The sequence below is a fragment of the Lissotriton vulgaris genome, chromosome 6, assembly GCF_964263255.1.
Source record: "Lissotriton vulgaris chromosome 6, aLisVul1.2, whole genome shotgun sequence".
NCBI lineage: Eukaryota > Metazoa > Chordata > Amphibia > Caudata > Salamandridae > Lissotriton > Lissotriton vulgaris.
The window spans coordinates 1,113,779,669-1,113,799,956 of record NC_141694.1 but is presented as its reverse complement, the minus strand read 5'-3'; the positions used below and the strand labels follow the sequence as shown (position 1 = coordinate 1,113,799,956).

General features: G+C 44.4%; 1 protein-coding gene across 1 annotated transcript in view; it reads right to left on the bottom strand.

Annotated features, from left to right (window-relative positions):
• Positions 1–20,288, bottom strand: part of LOC147708507 (uncharacterized) — a 381,831-nt gene that overhangs the window by 140,480 nt on the left and 221,063 nt on the right. The window contains exons 8-11 of the mRNA XM_086927193.1: positions 20,074–20,232; positions 16,316–16,452; positions 10,874–11,014; positions 6,511–6,685 (exon numbers count right to left, since the gene is read on the bottom strand). Of these exons, the coding sequence (XP_086783319.1) occupies positions 6,511–6,685; positions 10,874–11,014; positions 16,316–16,452; positions 20,074–20,232 (612 nt within the window). The remainder of the gene's footprint in view (positions 1–6,510; positions 6,686–10,873; positions 11,015–16,315; positions 16,453–20,073; positions 20,233–20,288) is intronic.

Here is a 20,288-nt window from a genome sequence, read left to right as displayed (position 1 = left end):
CCTTTCCTTTGGGGGGGTTGGAGGAAGCAAAAAAACGTTGTTGTGATTTTCTAAATGGTTTGGTTCTATCAACATATCAGGTTGTTAGGAAAAACGGGAAGGTCAATGGACTGATTACGGTGGAAGTGAGACACCACCTTAGGGAGGAATTTGAGGTTGGTGCGGAGGACAACCCAATCCCTATGTACGTGGAACAGAGGTTCTTCTATTTCTAATGCCTGAACCTCACTGACACTTCAGAGTGAGGTGATAGCAACTAGAAATACTACTGTGATAGGAACTGAAGGGGGCAGGTGTGGAGGGGCTATAGGGAGGATCCATGAGTCGTGTGAGTACAATGTTAACATTCCATGATTGTGCCGGTGGGACCGGGAAGCAACAATACTTTGAGACCCTCCATAAAGACTTTAATGACTGGTATACGGAAGAGAAAGATGTGTTGTATATTCTGAAGGTAAGCAGCCATGGCAGCTAGATGTAACCGAATGGAGGTAAAGGCTAGCCCAGAAACCTGCAAGTGAGTTAAGTGAGTTAAGTAGCAGACAATATCTTGTACTGTGGCTTTGAATCGATCAATTCTATTAGAGTGACAGTAGCAGACAAATCTCTTCCACTTGGCCGCATAGCAGGCATCGGTGGAAGATCTACCCACTTCCTTCAGAATGCTCATGCCTTCAACAGGAAGGTGAAGGTATCCAAATTCTATGATCTCAGGAGCTAGATCGCAAGTTTGGGGGATCTGGGTGCCTGTTTTCACCATGGTTCCATGTGAGAAGGCCTGGCTTGTTAGGGAGCCTCTCATGTGGAACCATTGAGAGTTTGAGCAGGGTCGTGAACCAGGGCTGGTAGGCCCATGTGGGTGCCACCAGGATGAGCGTGAGGGACGTCTGCCGAAGCCTCCTCACCACAACTGGGAGAAGAGGGAGAGAAGGAAAAGCCTAGGCAAACATTCCTGACCAGTTTATCCATAGTTCATTGCCACTGGAGTGTGGGTGTGGGAACACGGAGGTGAAGTATAGGCATTTGGCATTTTCTGCTATAGCGAACAGGTCAATCTGTGGGAACCCCCATCTGTGAAAGTAATGGAGGACGTGCGGGTGGAGTTCCCACTTGTGTAACTTATTGCTGTATCCTGCTAAGGAGGTTGGCAAAATTGTGTCCATCCCAGGAAGGTAGTCCACTAACAAATGAATTGTGTGGCAGAGAGCCCAACGCCAAATGAGCTGGGATAGCTGAGACAGCTGTGGATAGTGTATCCCCCTTGTTTCTGAAGGTAATACATGGCTTTCATGTTGTCTGTCCGGACAAGAACAACCGGTAGGTAAGCCTTCAAAGCTCGGTGAACGACTAGATGATCAAGGTACTTGATGTGGACGCCCTGGTACTTGGTCTCCCACTGACCCTGCACCATCAGATCATGTAAATGTGCGACCTCCTCTGCAAGAGAGGGGTCCGATGAAACAATCCTCTGTGGAAATGATCCAAAAAAGGCCACCCCTGCAACAGTAGCTGGTCTTCCACCACTGCAGAGAGCGATGACGATCAACACTAGATTGTCCCATTGACCCGCCACCTGAGACCACTGTTGCGCTAAACATCCTTGCAACGGACACTTTTGTAGCCTGGCATGAGGTGATATGGCAATGCAGGAGGCCATCGTGCCTAGGAGGTGCGCAACTGTTTTAACTGCGAGTTGTTATTTTGGTTTCAACAAGGGAAACAGTGCCTGAAAGGACTGGATTCTAGCAGGATCTGGATAGGCTATGCCTGCCTTTGAGATCAGAATAGCTCCTAGGTAGAGCTGGATCTGTAGAGGTTGGAGGTGGGATTTTGTGGCGGAGATGGTAAACCGTAAGCGATGAAGCAGGTCTATTGTGATCTGTGTGTGTTCGCAGCACTGCTGGTGGGTGGTACTCTTTATAACCCAATCGTCCAGATATGGGAAAATGAGTATGCCCTATCTGCGCAGTTGTGCAGCCACCACCCGAAGGTACTTGGTGGACACCTGAGGTGCAGTAGTGACTCCAAAGAGGAGCACTTTGAACTGGAAATGCCTTCGGCTGACCACAAATCTGAGATACCGATGATGAGCGGGATTTATTGGTATGCAGAAATAGGCATCCTTTAGGTCAAGTGAGGCCAGAAAGTCGCCTTGGTGGAGAAGCGGAATGACATCCTGAAGGGACACCATGAGATAATGCTCTGACAGGATATATTCGTTTAGGGGCCTGAAGTCTAGAATGGGACTGAGGGATCCGTCTTTTTTGGATATTAGGAAGTACAGTGAGTACACTTTCTTACCTTGCTGGTGACAAGGGACAGGTTCTATAGCCCCTTTGAGGAGGAGGAAGGCTTTGATCTCCTCTGTGAGCAGTTTATGATGTTCCGGTGAGAGTCTATGTTTGCAAGGTGGAGTGGTGGGAGGCATGGAAGCTCCAGATAATAACCATGTTGGATAATATCCAACACCCTCTGGTCTGAGGTGATAGTTTGGCATGTGCGTAAGAAGCCTAGTAGGCATTCTTTTACATGTGTTGTGTGGTCGGGGGAAGAAGAGGCAAGTTAGGCTATGGTGGCAGGCGTAGCTCCTTTTGGGGAGCTCCACATACACTTACCCCTGTAATTGTTGCGCCTATAGGACCCTGGGTAAGGACTTCTGGCCTTGGTTGTGCTGATAAGATGTGGAGGTTTCAGGGGAAGTGGTCTGTGAGTCTCCACGATAAGGAGTGCAGCGAAAGGAGCAGTGGGGAGCGGGTGTCTGCAGTGACCCCACCGCTTTACCTGTCTCGGTCTGCTTTTTTAATTTTTTTAAAGCTTGGCAACTTGTGGACCATAGAGATGCTCACCATCAAAGGGCATTTTCAGCTGGTTCTGCGGAACATACGGCTTAAATTTGGAGATACTGAGCCATGCATGTCAGCTTGCCCTAAGAAACTATCTCCTGACCCTGTTTTTTATGATCTTAGGAGATGTATTGGAGGAGCTCCTCCATTTCATCACAGTGGGCTACAATTAGCACTGCGCCAGTGGTTGGCCGATTGTGCAGCCACCTGTTCCCCTGCCACTTCTCAGTGTTTGCTTTCCTTATCTGGAGGCAGGACATGCCCGCTAGCCTGGGAGTCTGCTCACTTATGAGCAGTGGTAATTACCAGAGAATCGGGTGAGAGCTGACAGCAAATACAGAAGGTTTTAAAAGGGGAGGCTTTATATTTATTAGCCACCCTAGATGTTATAACCCTAGTCCAGCCAGAGTCTTTAAAAATATCAGGGGTAGGACCAAGAGCATGGGGAGCTACAGAGTGGAGAGATGGTTTCGAAGAAGAAGTCCTACTCTAAGGGTTCGGTGTGGAATTCCCCCTTAGGACAGGAGGCGGCCCAACCAATGAGCTCTTGAAAGGATGTGGAATTATCCAGAGGGAGGGGCGGGCAGGGTAAAAGTCTAGGTCTGTCCCCCATGGTGGGTTTACATCATAGGAGTCGCATGGGTCACCCTGTGGGGAGTGTCAATGCGTCATCAGCGTGTGGAGAACCTTGAGGTGCGATGTCAAGGGGGTCCCCTGGAGAAGTAGGCAGGGAGGGCGAAGGCTGAGGAACACAGCCAGGTGGTGCATGGGGCAAGGAGTTGGTAGCCCTATCCGCTTTCTTGCGTTGTTTTGCCGGAACCAAAATGTACAAGGACTCCTCAAAGGACAGCTGACGTTCCAAGGGTGAAGCAGCAGGGGCAAGAATGAGGCACGTTTGGGGGTGGATGATCAGGAGTTTCTGCCTTGAGTTGAGCTGCTCCTGCATCATATGGAGAATCGCTCAACTGCGCCGGTGTCAGAATTGCTGGTTAATGCTGAAGTCTTTGACTCCAAGGGTGCCTTTGGTTTCGGTGCCGAGGTTCCGGTCAGTGCCAAAGTGGGTCGTTGCTGGTGTCAGGATGACTGGTACTGATGTGGTCGTTCTTGAATGATTCTTTGATTGCAAGCCAGGCAGGGAGTCTGAAGTAGTTTATCCATGCCGATCATGGCCCAAAGGCAGTGGTGATCTGAAAGCCTGTCTCTAGTCTTCCTTAGTGGCTGAGTGTCCTTTGGATGAAGACTGCTCGGGATGAGGGCAGTTTTGAGGAGGATGGGGGAGTCGTACTCATGAACTGTTGAGCTGGTGGAAGGTCCTCGATATCTAGGTCAGAACCAGAACTTTTCTCCAGGGGAACAATCCTTTTATCCACAGCCAATGGTTGTAGCTGTTGTTCCACCTGATATGTTATCTCTGCCCCAACGTGATACCACGAGTTTATTGCAGACCCGATAAGAGATCGGTCCAAGGATATTTTGTGTGGCAGCAATTACAATATCGAAATGGTGGAGAAACAGGAGTAGGCACCAATGGGTGAGTCCCATGAGAAGGCGTGGTCCACCCGGACCCCGCTCGAGTGAAGTAATCAGCAGGTGATCAAAGACAGAAAGTAAGGGATACGTGATCGAAGTACAATACCCACAGATGAAAGAAATCATGAGAACTGAAAAGAGCACCGCAGTGGTGTTGACGCCGGAGCACAGGAGCACACGTATGAACCAGAAGGCAGGAAGACAACAACCTAAAAATAGAGTCGATGACCATGCTCATTATTGTCAAGAGGGGGAGTTAAAGTACCTTGCAACTTGGAAGACTTCTTCGAAGAAAAACAACTTACACACATCCAGGCCCAATACTAACTAGCAGGAGTAGGCGCAGCAGGTGTATCTACAACCACACATGCCTCGGACCACAGTGTACATGGCGGCTGCCACCAGGAACTCACATGGACCTTCTACATCTGGAAACCTGGGGTACAGTAGTTGAACCTACTTCGAGGGTAACTGGGGTACAACTGACACTATGGGGAATCAATAGAATTATGGAAAGCAGTGCTTAGGGGAATGATTAAATAGGGGCACTAAAGCATTTTGTAAGACAATTATCCACCAGATTGAGTCATGTGGTTGGGGACCTGGTTTATGAGGGTCAGTGTGATTTCATTCTTGGTCATAGTATGGCGTTGAATTTAAGGCTGATGCACATAATGCACTTGGTTGTGGATAAAAGAAGAGGAAACAATATTAGTGATGCCTGATCTAGGGATGTCTTTCAACACCTTAAATTGGGACTCATTTTTTTAAGTTCTGAAGCACATTGCATTTGGCTCTGTCTTTTGTAGTTGAGTGAATTTATCGTATGTAACTCCTAAGTCCAGGGTGTGTATCAGCACACTAGTGTTGGGCGGTGGTAGCATAGAGCACAGGAGTAGGCAGGGGTGCACCTTTATCCTTTGCTGTTTACACAGGTTCTCAAACCCCTGGTAGATCCACATCTCAGCATAACTGGCAGAATAGAGGACCACAATCAGGGATTTTACATCCATAACCTCCCTGTATGTTGACGGTGCACTGTTTTATATATTGCTAACCAGAAACGGACAGTTTACTTCTGACGTTGTGAGCTGTTAACTCTTGTGATTTGTGTACACCTGGAACCGAATTGTGCTTGCTAGATACACTGTCATACTTTTCCTGTAACGTTGTAACATATTGTTGCTTGTGCAATTGGATTGTAAAATGAAAATGCAATAAAGGGTTTAAATCAAAAAATAAAAATCATGAAAGAATCACCAAGAAAATAAATGCCCATACTTTATGAGGCAGTTAGACATCAGGGGCCGTATTACCATACAGGCACACTTTCCCTGTTTGAACCACGGCACGCCTTAAAACAGGTACACCAGGCGCAAACAGGGAAAATGCACCCTATTTGAGTGAATGCACTGCCCATAGGGCAGCGGCAAAGTTGTGCTGCCAACAGGGCAGCGCATTCATGTTAAATACGGAGCGGCTGCTTCAAAGCCAGCCTGTGTTTCACAGCGCACGCGGCCCCCATCCGCACTTTTATTGAAATCTGCAAATGCAGACAAGAGACGTAACATGGGTGGACAAGAAATGGAGGAGTAAACTCTATGAGAGAACTCTATGAGGTTACGACAGGAGAAAGACAGGAAGAAACAGTGATGCAACTAAAGGGAATAGAGGGGAAAGACAGAAACATCTAGGAATCATCAGTACAAAAATGGCAAGAAAAGATGGCACAAGATGAATGTTGTATATAGGGAAAAGTAGGGCCAACAAGCAGCCCAGTGAATGAAGGCAAGGGACCCCACAGCAAAAAGGTCCGTCTGAGTTACTCTTCTCTGACTTGATTGCCAATGAAGGTCACAGGTCTCTGCCTGGTGTAACCACTCCTCCCAAATGAAATCATAGGTGACTCCAGTTAACACATACCACATACAAGTCACAATTATGGCTTCCTCCTGCTGGGGTCACACCATTTATATACACTCTCCTTCCTGTGCTTGCCACTCTATGCCAATTGAAGTGTAACCTCCCAAGACTGAAGGTGGCTTCTCCATTTCTACGACCCCATCTCTCACTCAGTAGGTAGACAAAGGAGCCATATTCTAGTAATCTCAAACATATGTAAAGAGGTTTTGCTTACCTTCAAGCACAGTGTCAGCTTCTCCCTCATGAGTGCATCTTCCTGTTGCATTGCCAACAGATCCGCTTCCAGCTTGGTTCGCTGCTGATCGGCGTGTTGCATGAAGAGCTCACTCTCTTTCAGCAGTTCCGACCTCATTGCTGCCACCTTTTCCTTGTAATCCTGCTCCAACTCGCTGAAACACAAACATTGGCGATTGCTTTAGTCTGCAATCTGTGTTGCATGAGGTTTGGCTTCTGAAACAGGCAAAGGCAGAAATCTTCGTCCTTTTCAAACCCAATAGTGATTCGGGGCTAACAAGGTCTATGCTATATTACATAATGGCCTAACATTTCAATAAGAGTACAATTTTAAGTCTAAATGGGTTAATTACGAAACCCACAGTTGTGACTCGTCACCACGTTTGACCTCATAGCACTTCCATTCAGCATTGCCTAAAAGATCTGTTCAAAGAGAATAAAGGCCTGAAACACACCTATATTCCAACTGAAATATTCCTAGGAGTGTTCAACACTACAGCCATGACAGAGTCTCCCTAAGAAACCGAATGGGAGAAAAGGAAAGGTGAGGGATCAGTGAAACAAATCACTTATAGAGCTCCAGAAGCAGCTCCACTAATTTCAGAGGAGAGTATCACATTAACATGCTTCAGTGAAGAAACCATTCCCTGACACCCCATCAACACCAATCCAAACGAAACGCTTCATGAAACAGTGCCACGAGTGTCCGAAAAGACCTTGGAGTGTCAACTTGTTTAAACACAAATGTATTCCCCTTGAGCAATCTCAGTCTCATTGGAAAGACTAAAGATCAGCCTCAACACCACACACCATGCCACTAGGTACTACATCAAATGTTTGAGGCCTGGGGAAAATCTGAAGGTATTCCTTACCAAAATATGTTCCACTCCTAGCTGTAGTTCCAATGAGTATCTCCTTCATTCTACCAGGGCTACATCTGCCCAAATCACAGCTATAACATCCAGCATCCTGTGCTGTATGCCTCTCTTCAAATTTTGAACCAACTCAACAGGGCACAAAATGTCCTTCTTTCCCTGCCTGGACATGTTGCATTCCATCACCGCAATCTAAAAGTGGTGGAGCATGCACTGGTGAGACCACTTCTTGCATTGGGCTTCATTCCAACTGCCTCCAAGATGGGATGTCAGTCTGGCCCCAGCTAGTGTCAGCCAATGTTAATAAACACCCCTTGGCAATATATACTTTAATTAACTTAAGGCATAAATGTAATATTAAATTGATGCGGTTTGAAAACCTCCTAACATACACAACTAATCATAAATAAATCAATACAGAGAAAGTGGTCGAAAATGCAACAAACTTCAACATCCATGTCCTCTCTTGGGTACAAAGTATATGTTGTGGTATTTTTCTTGAAGAAGGCGCCCCACTTCACCAAAACACGTGAAGAACAAGCTCTATTTGCTGCCACGTCTACAGTTTACATTGGATTTTGTACCATATGTCATTTTACGCAATGTGAATATATAGATGATCATTGGATTATATTGTGGTTCAGTATTTTGGACTGTGCAAAACATTTGCACATTTCTAGCTGTATATATCGTTTATTTATTTATCTTGGCATTGTTGTGTTCTGTGTTTGTAATCCTCACGGTCTCTGTACTTTGTTGTATTTTTGGACACATTGTCTTTATTGATATATTTATGATTAGTTGTGTATGTTAGGTTTTCAAACCCCATCAATTTAATATTACATGTATGCATCAATTTCATTAAAGTATACATTCAACTTTTCACATGTTCTTCAGGCTTGTTCTCTTATTAGTTATATAATTGTTTATTCAGATTGCCAAGTGGTGTTTATTTACAGTGGTTGTTTGTTTCCCTTGCCCTTGGAGCCATCATCATTTTTCAGGGGGGTCCCTGTTTTTTGACACATTGACCCAGCTAGTGTCAGCACCACGGTTCACATCCAGGACAGAATTCGCAGCCAGTGTCTGGCCAGCTGAAGGGACAACGCAATCCCCGGTTCCAGTTATGCTGGAACTTCACCAAGATTTCTGCATCGCCACACTACCCCAGATTCACAAATAAATCCAATACTTCCCAAACAGCTCCTAAATCCTCACTTGGGGAAGCGATACCGCAGGGGGTGCCTCCATCAGACGACTTGGTCTTGTGCACCATCTGAGGATGAATCCCTGCAGGCCTATCTCATTCTGAAACTCTGCTCACAATGTTTAAAAGCCATACACAAGACTCTACATACTGTTAACCTGGCAGCTGCTAGTGTCATCATCTGGTGTCTAATCAGCCAGTTATCAATATTTATTCATTGCCCTGATAAAACTGGAGTTTGGAATACCTACTTATGGTGAATAGTGGATGAGTTTCTTTTCCAAAGTAGGGATAGGAACAAGAAAGTAAATGTTGACTTATGCAGCAGTTAAAAAGGTCACAAGTGTATAATTGGAAACTTCACAGCACATATTTTAAAAATGTTTGTGTTTTTCCATGGTTCTCCCCACGCCACGGCAGATCGGAGACACTATTTTTAACACTAACTTTTGGCAACTGAAGGCATTTAAGCATGAGAGATTGAGGTACACATCATTATCTCAATCACTCGCACTACTTGGGAGCAGACCTAGGTGCCCAAACCTCCCTTCATGATGGTACCCAGTTCACACATGGGAGACTACATTGACTGAATCCATAGAGAGAGCACAACAGGACCCCCAGGTCCACTGTGCTTCCTCTGGTGGGATAAGTGCTTTCATAAGAACATCCACTGATAATTACTAGTAGAGTAATGATTGTTTCATGTCAAACTCACCTGGAGAAAATGTTCTTACATCTTCTGTTTATATGAGGAAATTGTGTTAAAACACCTGAAAAGTAAAGGCCTATGGAGGCAGTAACCCTCTGACCCTCTCTAGATCTTAAGTGCATTAACATGGCTAGCGTAAGACATGGAATTAGTTAGCTCATGTGAGCAGCGAGAAAGAATACGTAAACACGTGAGGACAGATGGGTTCCCTTCTTCCAAGACAGACGCCAAACTTTCTTAAATGGGATGGGCCTTAAAAGCTCCAAGAAACAATTAAAAGCTAGATGAGCTGAAACAGTTTTATGGCAGGCCAAGGCTTGAGTCATGCAGGAGGGCAGTCAGCAAGTCATCACTCAAATGGAATTGGCCAAAGCAGTTCATATGAGAGGAAAATCATACACATATATATATATATATTACAACAAACATCCCCCTCCAGGAATGCAATGAGTCGCACAAAAACTTGCCTCCATCATTTTAATACGTGCAGAACAACGTGACAAGGCTTCATCACCAACATGTTTCGTTTAGTCTTTAAACTTCGTCAAAGGTGTGCCTGGCCCGAATCAGTTGTCAGTTTACCACAGGTGAGTTCTTAATTTGTTTGTTTTCCAATGGTCCATCCCATTTTGGAACCTCCACCTTTGTAGCACAGCATTGTGGGACCTGTGGTTCGCCAGCGTCTGATCATTTGTAACCCTCCAGTGGGCGGTGCAAAATTGTCGCGTTGTGGTTGCAAACCCTTTCCACCTGCTACGTACTATGTGCTGCAAATTTTCTCAATGTCAGTCAACTTTCAGGACTGACTGGGGGCCAGAACCGGAGTCCAGTCCCCGGGAGCACCGCTATTCCCTCAGTCCGTGTGGCGGTTCCGACAAGTGTGGTTCAATTTGTGGGAATGCCTGGCGCTTCGTTTGGCTGTGCGTGTCCTCCTCGGCAGAACCAAGCCGACTTCTATTACAACAAACATCCCCCTCCAGGAATGCAATGAGTTGCACAAAAACTTGCCTCCATCATTTTAATACGTGCAGAACAACGTGACAAGGCTTCATCACCAACATGTTTATATATATATATACACACACGCACACACGTGCGCGTAGGCATACATGCACACACACACACAGTACAAGTGATTTAAGGTGAGGCAGCAAGGAAGCACATAACAGACTTTTCACAAAAAAAGTGGTTTGCATTATACTGACACCATTCACGGTATACATTATAAGTATCACCATTCATCTCTTGCATTTTTCAGCCTTCTCCCTCCATTTGCAGTGTATTATTGGGTAAGTAATAGAAAAAGAAAAAACAATCAATTGTAACATAATAAAGCTATTGCAGTTCACAAGAAGTGTAGTCTTTTCTATACACATTTTTTTGGGGCATTTTTCTAAATTGTAGGTTTCTGAGAGGTCTGTTCAACAAAGTAAATAAAAAGCTATGAACTGAAAGTAACACAAAGTCACATAAGATCTAGCATCTGCATGAGTCACAGGGGTGGAGCTGGAGTGTCGGATCTCAGCAGCTGTGCCACTGCTGTATTTACCTTATCTTGCTCTGGTTGATGAGTTCCATGACACTATGATGGTCGTCCACCTCGCTGGTGAGCTGCCGGTTCCGCATCTCTGCCCTTTCAAAGTCCTTTCTCACTTTCTCTTTCTCCCGTGACGCTTGCTCCACTTGTACTCTGCCAATAAGAAATTGGAAGTTATGATGAGCAGACATTTGTGTCTGAAGTAATAACAAAAGACTGGAAACATTTCTTTTATTTATAGGGCACTATGTTCCCAGTATTAAAATACAATACAACATTATTTTGTTAAAAACAAATACATTACATTTAACACGAGCTGAATTCCTGCAGTAAGACTGAAATGGCAAGGGAATAAATTACTTCAGAGAGGAATCAGAGATGGACAGAAAAGGAGAAAGCAAAAATCCAGGAGGAGCAAAAATCCGTTTTTAACGATGGGTCTACATAGGTGCTCTGCAGCAATGCAACATTCAGCATGTTCACAAACTGATTCCTTCACAAATCCTCCTCATTCAAGATTGAGGAAACCAAGGCACTAGAAATTTGGTCTCCCATCAAGGTAGAACATCCATTATAGGAGAATTTGAAAACAACTTAAAGGTGGGGTGAAGGTGGAAGAGTTTATTTAATGTGGGGTCTTCCAGGATGCAAATCGTATGCAGGTTTGTGATTAATGATTCAGTGTTATGGGTTTGCGCAGATTAATTGATTTATAATTGTTCAAGCTTCATGGATTCTTTAACTGCATAATATTGTCCAGTGGGTAGCTAGGTTGCCATGGGCCCTAGTGCAAACAAAGTAACTAGGTTCACTCATTAGGTTGACATCTTAGTCTTTCAGCTGCCCCCGACATTTCTCAACCTTCTTCGACAGAGTCTGCATCAACCATATCAAAACTCACTACCATTCTCATGCACACATTATTGTATTTTCACTTCCAGCACTGCATTTCTGCAAGTCAAAGCTATAACCCTAAAAAGCATTACCTAAGCAAATAGGTTTGGCCCTTGTATAAAGTGCATGCAGACAAAGACATAACATACAGGGATCACACACTGATGCCCTCACATAGGCACAGCCCTCCTACTGCACTCGCACGGGCACAACTGTGGACCTGTAGACTACGTACCTTACTTTCACAAAAGACAAAGTTAATCCAACATTCACACAGGCACATCCCTTGCGATGTACTAAAAAAACATAGTGCTGTTCTGTCCTCACAGAATGACGCTGCTCGCACACAGGTACACCGGTCACTAGAAAGCAGCAGAGTTTGGATAGACGATGGCAAGGGAGACACATGTTGAGTATCTGGTGCATCAATCCACTAGTGTAATTACAGCTTTTGAAGTAAGCAACACTCAAGCCTGAACATCTACTGATCTTTTCTAATCTCCTATCAGCCACACTTGGACAACCATTGTAGACTATGGGAGGCTGATATTTGTGGACTTTTGAAGAGTATTGGTATACAAAAATGGTCTCACTTCCCTTCTAAAAACAAGATGGTGGTTTTCTTTGTATGCTAAAATAAATGAAACAAATAAAGAAACAAAAACAAATGTAAAAATAAGTCCACTAAATGTGGAGGGTAAGTGCTTCAATTAGAAAAATTAAAAAGTAAATCTTCACACTCGCCTGTCATCTTGGAATAGTAAAAAATGACAGAGTATGCAGAACTATCATTTCAAGAGTTACATGGTTTTGAAGCTTGCAGCAGTGATGCCTGGCAGTCTGCATAAGAAGTTAAATAGCAAAGGCAGCAGGGCTGCTGGTACTCTCATTACTCAATTAGCACCAGTCTGCATTTGCAGGTGAGCTGCTGGTAGATGAACTGCAGAAAATATCTCCTGAGGTCACACTTCTCTGGACGCAGAGTAACACAGACTAAGAAGCCAAAATGCTGTTAATCAGAATACCTGACATCCTAAAGATCAGTGGTTGTCTACTAGGCAGAGTCAAAAATTAGCAACAGAGCTAATGGCTGAAGAGAACTGAACTACTGCCAAATTGTATGTATTTAGTTCTGGAGGGCTAACAAAATATGTAAATGTCATTCTTGTCTGATAAATAACTGAAGTGGGCTTCACTAAAGCCTATTTTCTCTAAGCAAAAATATGTATTGTTTTAGATAAAAATTAAGCCTGGTGAAAAAGCTAAAACCGTATTTTAGTCAGACCTAAATCACTGAAATAAATAGAGCACAGGGAGCAGAAAGACAGGGAGACCTTGGCTCACACGCACACAACATACAACACTGGTCAGAGCACCACAACCTTTCCTTAAAGACATGAAACAAGTGTGGTACTGCAAAGTCAGACAGTGCAAGCTTCCTTCAAAAAAAGGGAATGAGTGTGGCACTGTAGCAGGGCCAGTGCATTCCTCCTTCAAAGAAATGGAACAAGTGCAGTACTAAGGCCCAGTACAAGCTTTCTTCAAAGACACAGAACATGTGTGCTGCAGGGCCAGCCATTGCAAGCTTCCGTTAAAGACATGTAACAAATGTGGCACAAATGTGAAGCTGTCTCAGCTCGGGCACACACAGGCAGGGTGAGATGACGGAGAGGGAGGGAGGGAGATAGAGGGAGAGGGAGAGAGGGAAAGGGAGGGAGACCGAGGGAGAGGGAGGGAGGGAAAGGGAGACAGAGGGAGAGGGAGGGGGAGGGAAAGGTAGGGAGAGAGAGCGGGAGGGAGGGAGAGGGAGAGAGGGAAGGAAAGGGAAGCAGAGTGAGGGAGGGAAAGGGAGACAGAGACAGAGTGAGGGAGAGTGAGGGAGGGAAAGGGAGACAGAGTGAGGGAGGGAAAGGGATTCAGAGAAGGGGGGAGGGAGGGAAAGGGAGATGGAGGGAAAGGGAGGCAGACTGAGGGAAGGAAAGGGAGATAGAGGGAGAGTGAGAGAGATTGAGGGAGGGAAAGGAAGACAGAGACATAGTGAGGGAGAGTGAGGGAGGGAAAGGGAGGGAAAGGGAGACAGAGGGAGAGTGAGGGAGGGAAAGGGAGACAGTGGGAGAGGGAGGGGGTGTGGGGGAGGAAAAGGGAGGGAGGGGGAGGGAGAGGGATGGGTGGGAGGGAGGGAAAGGGAGGCAGAGTGAGAGAGGGTAAGGGGGACAGAGAGGGAGTGAGGGAGGGAAGGGGAGACAGAGTGAGGGAGGGAGGGAAAGGGAGAGTGAGGTAGGGAAAAGGAGGCAGAGGGAGAGGGAGGGAGGGAAACAGAGTGAGGGAGACAGAGTGAGGGAGGGAAAGGGAGACAGAGTGAGGGAGACAGAGTGAGAGAGACAGAGGGAGGAGACAGAGGGAGGGAGACAGAGGGAGGGAGACAGATGGAGGGAGACAGAGTGAGAGAGACAGAGGGAGGGAGACAGAGGGAGGGAGAGTGAGAGAGAGAGAGAGCGAGAGAGAGAGAGAGAGAGAGAAAGAGAGGGAGAGAGAGAAAGAGAGCGAGAGAGAGAAAGAGAGGGAGAGAGAGAGAGAGAGAGAGAGAGAGAGAGAGAAAGAGAGCGAGAGAGAGATGTGTGTATGCCGGGTCTGGTGGCTCAGTGGACAAAGGCGTCCGCTGAAGGGACCAGTGATCAACCTCATGGTCAGTTTTTTGTTTGTTGCTCTAGCCCCACCCCTCCCCCAATGACCCCGCCCCCACTGGCGCAGCCCTCGGACACAAACAAAGACTGTAAATTTAGCCCCCGAGAGAAAGTTTCTGAGTACCCATGCCTTACACGAAGCACAGCTACAAGATCGTCATCAGCAGTGAAAGCTAAGGACTTACTTTCTTTCTGCTAACTGTGCTCTATTTAATCATCCTCACATACAAAACAGGTATCACACTGGCAGCAGCATTTGAGCTTATTTTAGGCACAGAATACTCAGGGCGGGTGAGCAACCGAAGTCTCAAGCCCCAAGCCCGATGCTTGGCTCTGTTTCAGCTCGAGTTCCTCTTGAGCAATTTCGGCCAAATGATCTAAGCTTTCCTGTAGCTGGAGCAAGAAAGGGATACCAATCTAATGGCTGAATTACACAGGTGAGATCAAAAACCTGGGATCAAACCTGGCTTGGCCAATTGATCAAATTGTGGGATCCTGGGCAAATATTTTATTTTATCGTGCCTCCTATTTTGTCACTATTGCATTATGAGAAAAACTTGAAGTATGTGTGTTGCGTGCTGAACAGAAATCTCTCTTGTCTTTGACTTAATGGACTAGAATGTTGATCTGTGTAAAATAATAATATAACTCATATATATGGTGCACAACAACTGACTTACCTTTTAGGTCAGTAATGGTATTGTTGCCGGGGTGGTTGCATGAATGTTTCTAAATTCATGTTTAATCACTTTTAATAAACACCTCTTAATGCTGTGATATAATCTGATCTGAAATATACTTTTTGGAATTTGAAGACACAGGATCCTATTTTTACATAATATGTGTTGTCCAATTTCCATAGCAAATGTTCTCACCAAGACGGGCACTTAGAACCAAGACGGGCACTTAGAACCAAGACGGGCTTTTAGAGCCAAGAAAGATCCTTAACTCGACTCTCCCTGGTAATTTGTTGACAAGCTCATCACTACTACAGTACTGTGTATAACAGTTACTCAAATTCCCCGTCTTAATTTCTCGTACTGTGGAGCAACATATGGTTTTCCACCATTCTGGCTGGTTTACATAGGTTTCAGAAGGATTACTAATCATACTTCTGGTTTTAATAAGGAACGGTTGTGCTTCATGTGTGCTTTCCTGTTTATTTATTTTACATTCTTTGTACAGTTTAATTGCAGGTATTTAAATTGTGTTGTGTTAGAAGAAAACGCCATCCTACAGCCTTTCCTTTCATACCAGCAAAGTGATCACACAGTTTACTTTCCTAATCCTCACACTTTCCAGTAAGCTAAAGAAAAGTAAACGCCAGTTTCCAAGTTAAAAGAATAAGCTGTAATTTGTCTAAAGACTAGAATGACATTTGGTCTCTGTCCTTGAATGCACAGCAACAGTAACAAGACAAAAATAAAATGGAAAGTCATCTTTAATGCTCGTTCACCTTCAAAATTCCACTTGGATATTTAGGTGCCCTCTCAGGGCTCAAGGGGCTGTTGGAGTTGGGCCCCCTCCTACCTCTGGGCCCCGGTGCATTGCAGCAACTGTACCACTGGTAGCTATGCACCTGACCCTGTCTCCATATGTTAATAAAATGAGGCAATGGGCCAACAATTCATTTACCAGGTGAAGTATAGTATTCACTGTACACAAGGGGAGTGTTTTTTCCCATGTAAGCATCCTCGGCTGACAGTAATGACTTAAGGCCCCCGTCCAATCTTCATCTACTGAGCTCATTTGAAAATGGGTAGGTGGGAAACTTACGGGCATGCACAAAACAATTAGCAACAAATTTCTGGCTATAATAAAATTCAAACAGCGAGTGGCCTTCGAAGGGCCTAAAATCTCAAAGGGACGCTATTACCGTAGATGCTGCAGTTCTTGCCGATATGAAGCTAGACCGGCTTGATGGACTCTGCTTTGGGTTACTGCCATCTCCTTGTCCAAGGCTGTGGCCAGGTCTGCTAAGTTTATTGGCTCCTCCAAACTGAAATCGAGGCTCTGTAAAATATTGATTTAAAAAAAAGTACTTTAGACTATACAGTTAAATTTCAAAAATGGAAACATGCAAGCAGAGAAAGTTATATTCAGTTAAAATACCTTAATGGAAACGCCAGTTTACTTAATATCACAATACCATAGGGTAAATGTAAAGGCACATACAGGGAAGTGTATCATTTCATGTTCAATTCATTTAATTCTCCTGCTTCATTTCATGTCATTTTCAATTGAAAGAAAATGGCAGCCACTCTTCATTTTCTTCAATGACACTCATTGAGCTCGGGTGTAAACTTGTAGTAATAAGTTCTTAGGTGTCACTCCCACATTTAAAACTGGCGGTGGGTGAGATCACGTCATGTTGGTCAACCGACATTATTGTTGCTTGGCACAGGAAAATGAAATGCAATGTTTTGATGCATTTTAATAACAATCTCTGTATTTGCTGGTCTGCCAAACTCTGCAGCTAGAGCTTATCTTGCAAGGCCCCCTGGCACACTGACAACCTATTTCTAAAGTGTAATTGTGTGGCCCACCCCTTGCTTGCACATTTTAGGCAATTCATTTTTTTGGGTCGTGCCTAGGCAGCGCGCATGCGCTGCCTGCAAGACCTGTAGTATTTAGTATAGGACAGCTCCCGCCTGCTCCAAACCATTGGCTCACGGAAGTGGGATACTTTGTGCTACCTTGTAACTGGTTTGGGCAGCGATATGTCATTTCCGTTTTTGTTGAGACTAGCACTGGCCAAGTAATGTTTTGTTACGCTGTTATTATTCATGTGTTGGTTGGGGAAACTCGTTTTTTAATTGCTTTGTTTGATGCTCCTGTTGGTCAGTGTTCAGTTTAGGCACCCGTCTGTGACGTCCCCCTCACCACCAGCCGCCCATTGCTGCTTGTTTGTCCTTGTTCCCTTTGTTTTCCTGCACTTTTTGTATGGCTTAGCACAGTGACCTTTTATAGATGCCTCGTTTTTTACGGTGTTGCCACAGTCACGTTAGGTTTTTTCCCTCACTTCTACGCTTCCTCTGCTTTCCTTTCCCCCTTCCTCAGCAGGGTAGCCACTGGCATTGTTTTAAAAAGCAAGTTTTCGGAGTGTGCATGTTTACAGTGGACATGGCAGGAGCCGTGCCGCAGAAAGGGCAGTGTGGGCAGCCCCTGACAACGTCCACGCCAAGGGTGCCACTGTCGCAATTGCGGAGGTAGCTAAGGACACTCACCCTAGGCAGCTCCAGAAGTGCTGCAGCACAGACACCACCTCCTTCCTGCACTACCTGCTTTATCCTCCTTCCTCCAGTGCAGGCAGAGGCAGCCTGCATTGTGAAGTATACTGGGTTGGGGCACAGCAAACAGTGTGCTTCAGCAACTTCCTGCTTATTCTGGGCCTTATTCACAAAATTAAATGTACACTTTTTCGAGTAAGTTTGCTTTTTTTGCTATTCACAAACTACAGATGTAGTTTTACATGTAGTACCTTTACAACTGTGTAGAACTCTGCACATAAAAAAAGATAGGACCGTCTCTGCAGTCTAAAAGATACTACACATAGATCTACACTAGTAAACCATATAAATCTCTTTTCATATTAGTACTGGTTGATTCCAGTCTTTGCTCTTTGTTCTTTCCGGGCTCCTTGTGCTTCAGGTCCCTTTACCCACCAGCCTGTCACCCTCACCCTCACTGTCATCATCTCTCCATAGTACTTCTCCCTTAATCTCCTCCTTTAACCTCTTAGTCATTTTTGTTACTTGTATTAATCCTCTCTGCAGTCTCACATTTGCCCCACCTTCTCCATTTTACTTGCGTTGATGGAGGCTTGTTTTGATGGAAGCTTGCTTGTTCACATTGTGTTCTTTGTCTCTCTTATACATTGGTGTACCGCCCTCTTCCTAGTCTTCTGTAGCCTCGCGACCAGGACCCTATAATTTGCTACTCATCTGCCTGTGTTCCCGGTTTACATTGTACCTTTCTCCTGCTATCCTCACTCATTTGAGTTGATCTACACTTCTCCCAACTGAGATTGAATGTTTTTGGAAGTGAAGCATTTAGTTCTTGTACTGTCTTGCCTTCAGCTACACTACTTTTATTCACTCTGAAGATAATGGCTACTGGATTCCATCTGGACATTTTTTTTTTACCTTCCCTTGTCATAACTTGCATGTATTCCCAAGTGCTTACTGGTGATACAGCATGTTTCCTCTCACGGGTCATTCACTGTTAATTTCATGGACGTTTAGGGCCTTGTGTCATGTGCATTCTCCTTCTTTGTACCCCAATGTCCAAGGCACAACATGCACACTTCTGTGCTTTTTCTTTCAGTAGGTTTTAAGAGTAATCTGCACAGACTCCCTGAGCTTCCTTAGACCACTAAAAAGCTCTCAATATAGTCTTCTAAACGGTGGGAGTCCACAGTATTTGACAGAGCTATGCCCTTTTATCTCCAGTTGCCATCTTCTCACTTCTTATTGAGGTTGACTGCTGTACTTCCCTTCATGTTTGCTTCCTTCTCCATGCTCATGACTGTCCTTGTACATCATCAACACACTGTTATTTCTAGCCCTAGCTTTTCCTTCATCTTGCTTGGATGACATCATCCACGAGATCTAACATGGACGAGTTAATAGAATGGTATAACAGAGTGCTCTTCTATTTTGCTAACATACTAATTCTGTTAAGAGATGGATTGGTTTTTGGAAATGTGTTGATGTTCAGAAAATCAAAACAAGTTGAACCGGAATTCATCAATATTTAGAGCATCCTAAGTTAAGAATCGCCATTTAAATCCACCATATTTGAACTAAAGCGCCAACCAAAGACAACGACAAATAACATTTAGATTTGTGAATGCTTTGCATATTTTACTTCTCTGAAGGATTTCCACAGCACTGCTAAATTCACTCGGATGCAGCTACCTGAGAAAAGAACATTAACCAATTATATGTTCAACGAAAGATTTTCTAAATAAGGCCTCATTATCAAACATCTATGTAGTAACTCATTATCAGAATCCTTGGTCTGGAAAGTTTGTCTACATGTTTTAAGGATGACTTATCATGGAGGAATTCACTGCTCATCCTTACCGCTTACAGTGATACACTTTGTTGTGCACTTATTGGATTCACCTTCTAGTTCACTGTTTACATTACAATCTAAATTTTGCAGATTATTAGCAACTCTGCTTGCAGTCTAGTCCCTTGCAAACTTTTTCTGTAGTGAACCTCCTTCTGTAATAAAAGCAAGCATTTGCAATGCAATAGGTCTCGAATTTGTTAAAGTTAGAGCTGTTGACATTGAAAATGTCAATTTTTTTACTTTAGCTTTCTTTATACCATTGGCAATAGTGCTATGCAAATATAATTATTCCCACTGCAATTAAAAGCACAAAACTAAAAAACATTGCCATTTTCAACGCCAACAGCTCTAACTTTAACAAATGCGAGATCGACTGATTTGCAAATGCTTGTTTCTACTACTCGCCTCTCCTTGGTCCTTGCTGAACTTTTAAACGTCAATATATATGGTGCTATGGGTTGGAATGGAATTGTTTTTTTACCTTTCTCAATATTATTAATAAATATAAATTAAGAATGGTTATAAAAACAAAAATCAGTGATTACTGGTACAAACCTTCAAGATTTCCTTGCAGTCGCCCAGCCCTTCTTGCTCCCAGATGGTGACAATCTGATCCAAGTTCCCGAAGCCAGAGCCATCGTCGATGCTGGAAAAGAGATGGAAACCACCACAGCTTGACATCAGAGACGGCGTGCGCCCGTTTTCTTCAAAAGCCTTGAAAAAAGAGAGAAAGAGATAAAACAAACTTGTGAGAACTGTTCCACTCAAGC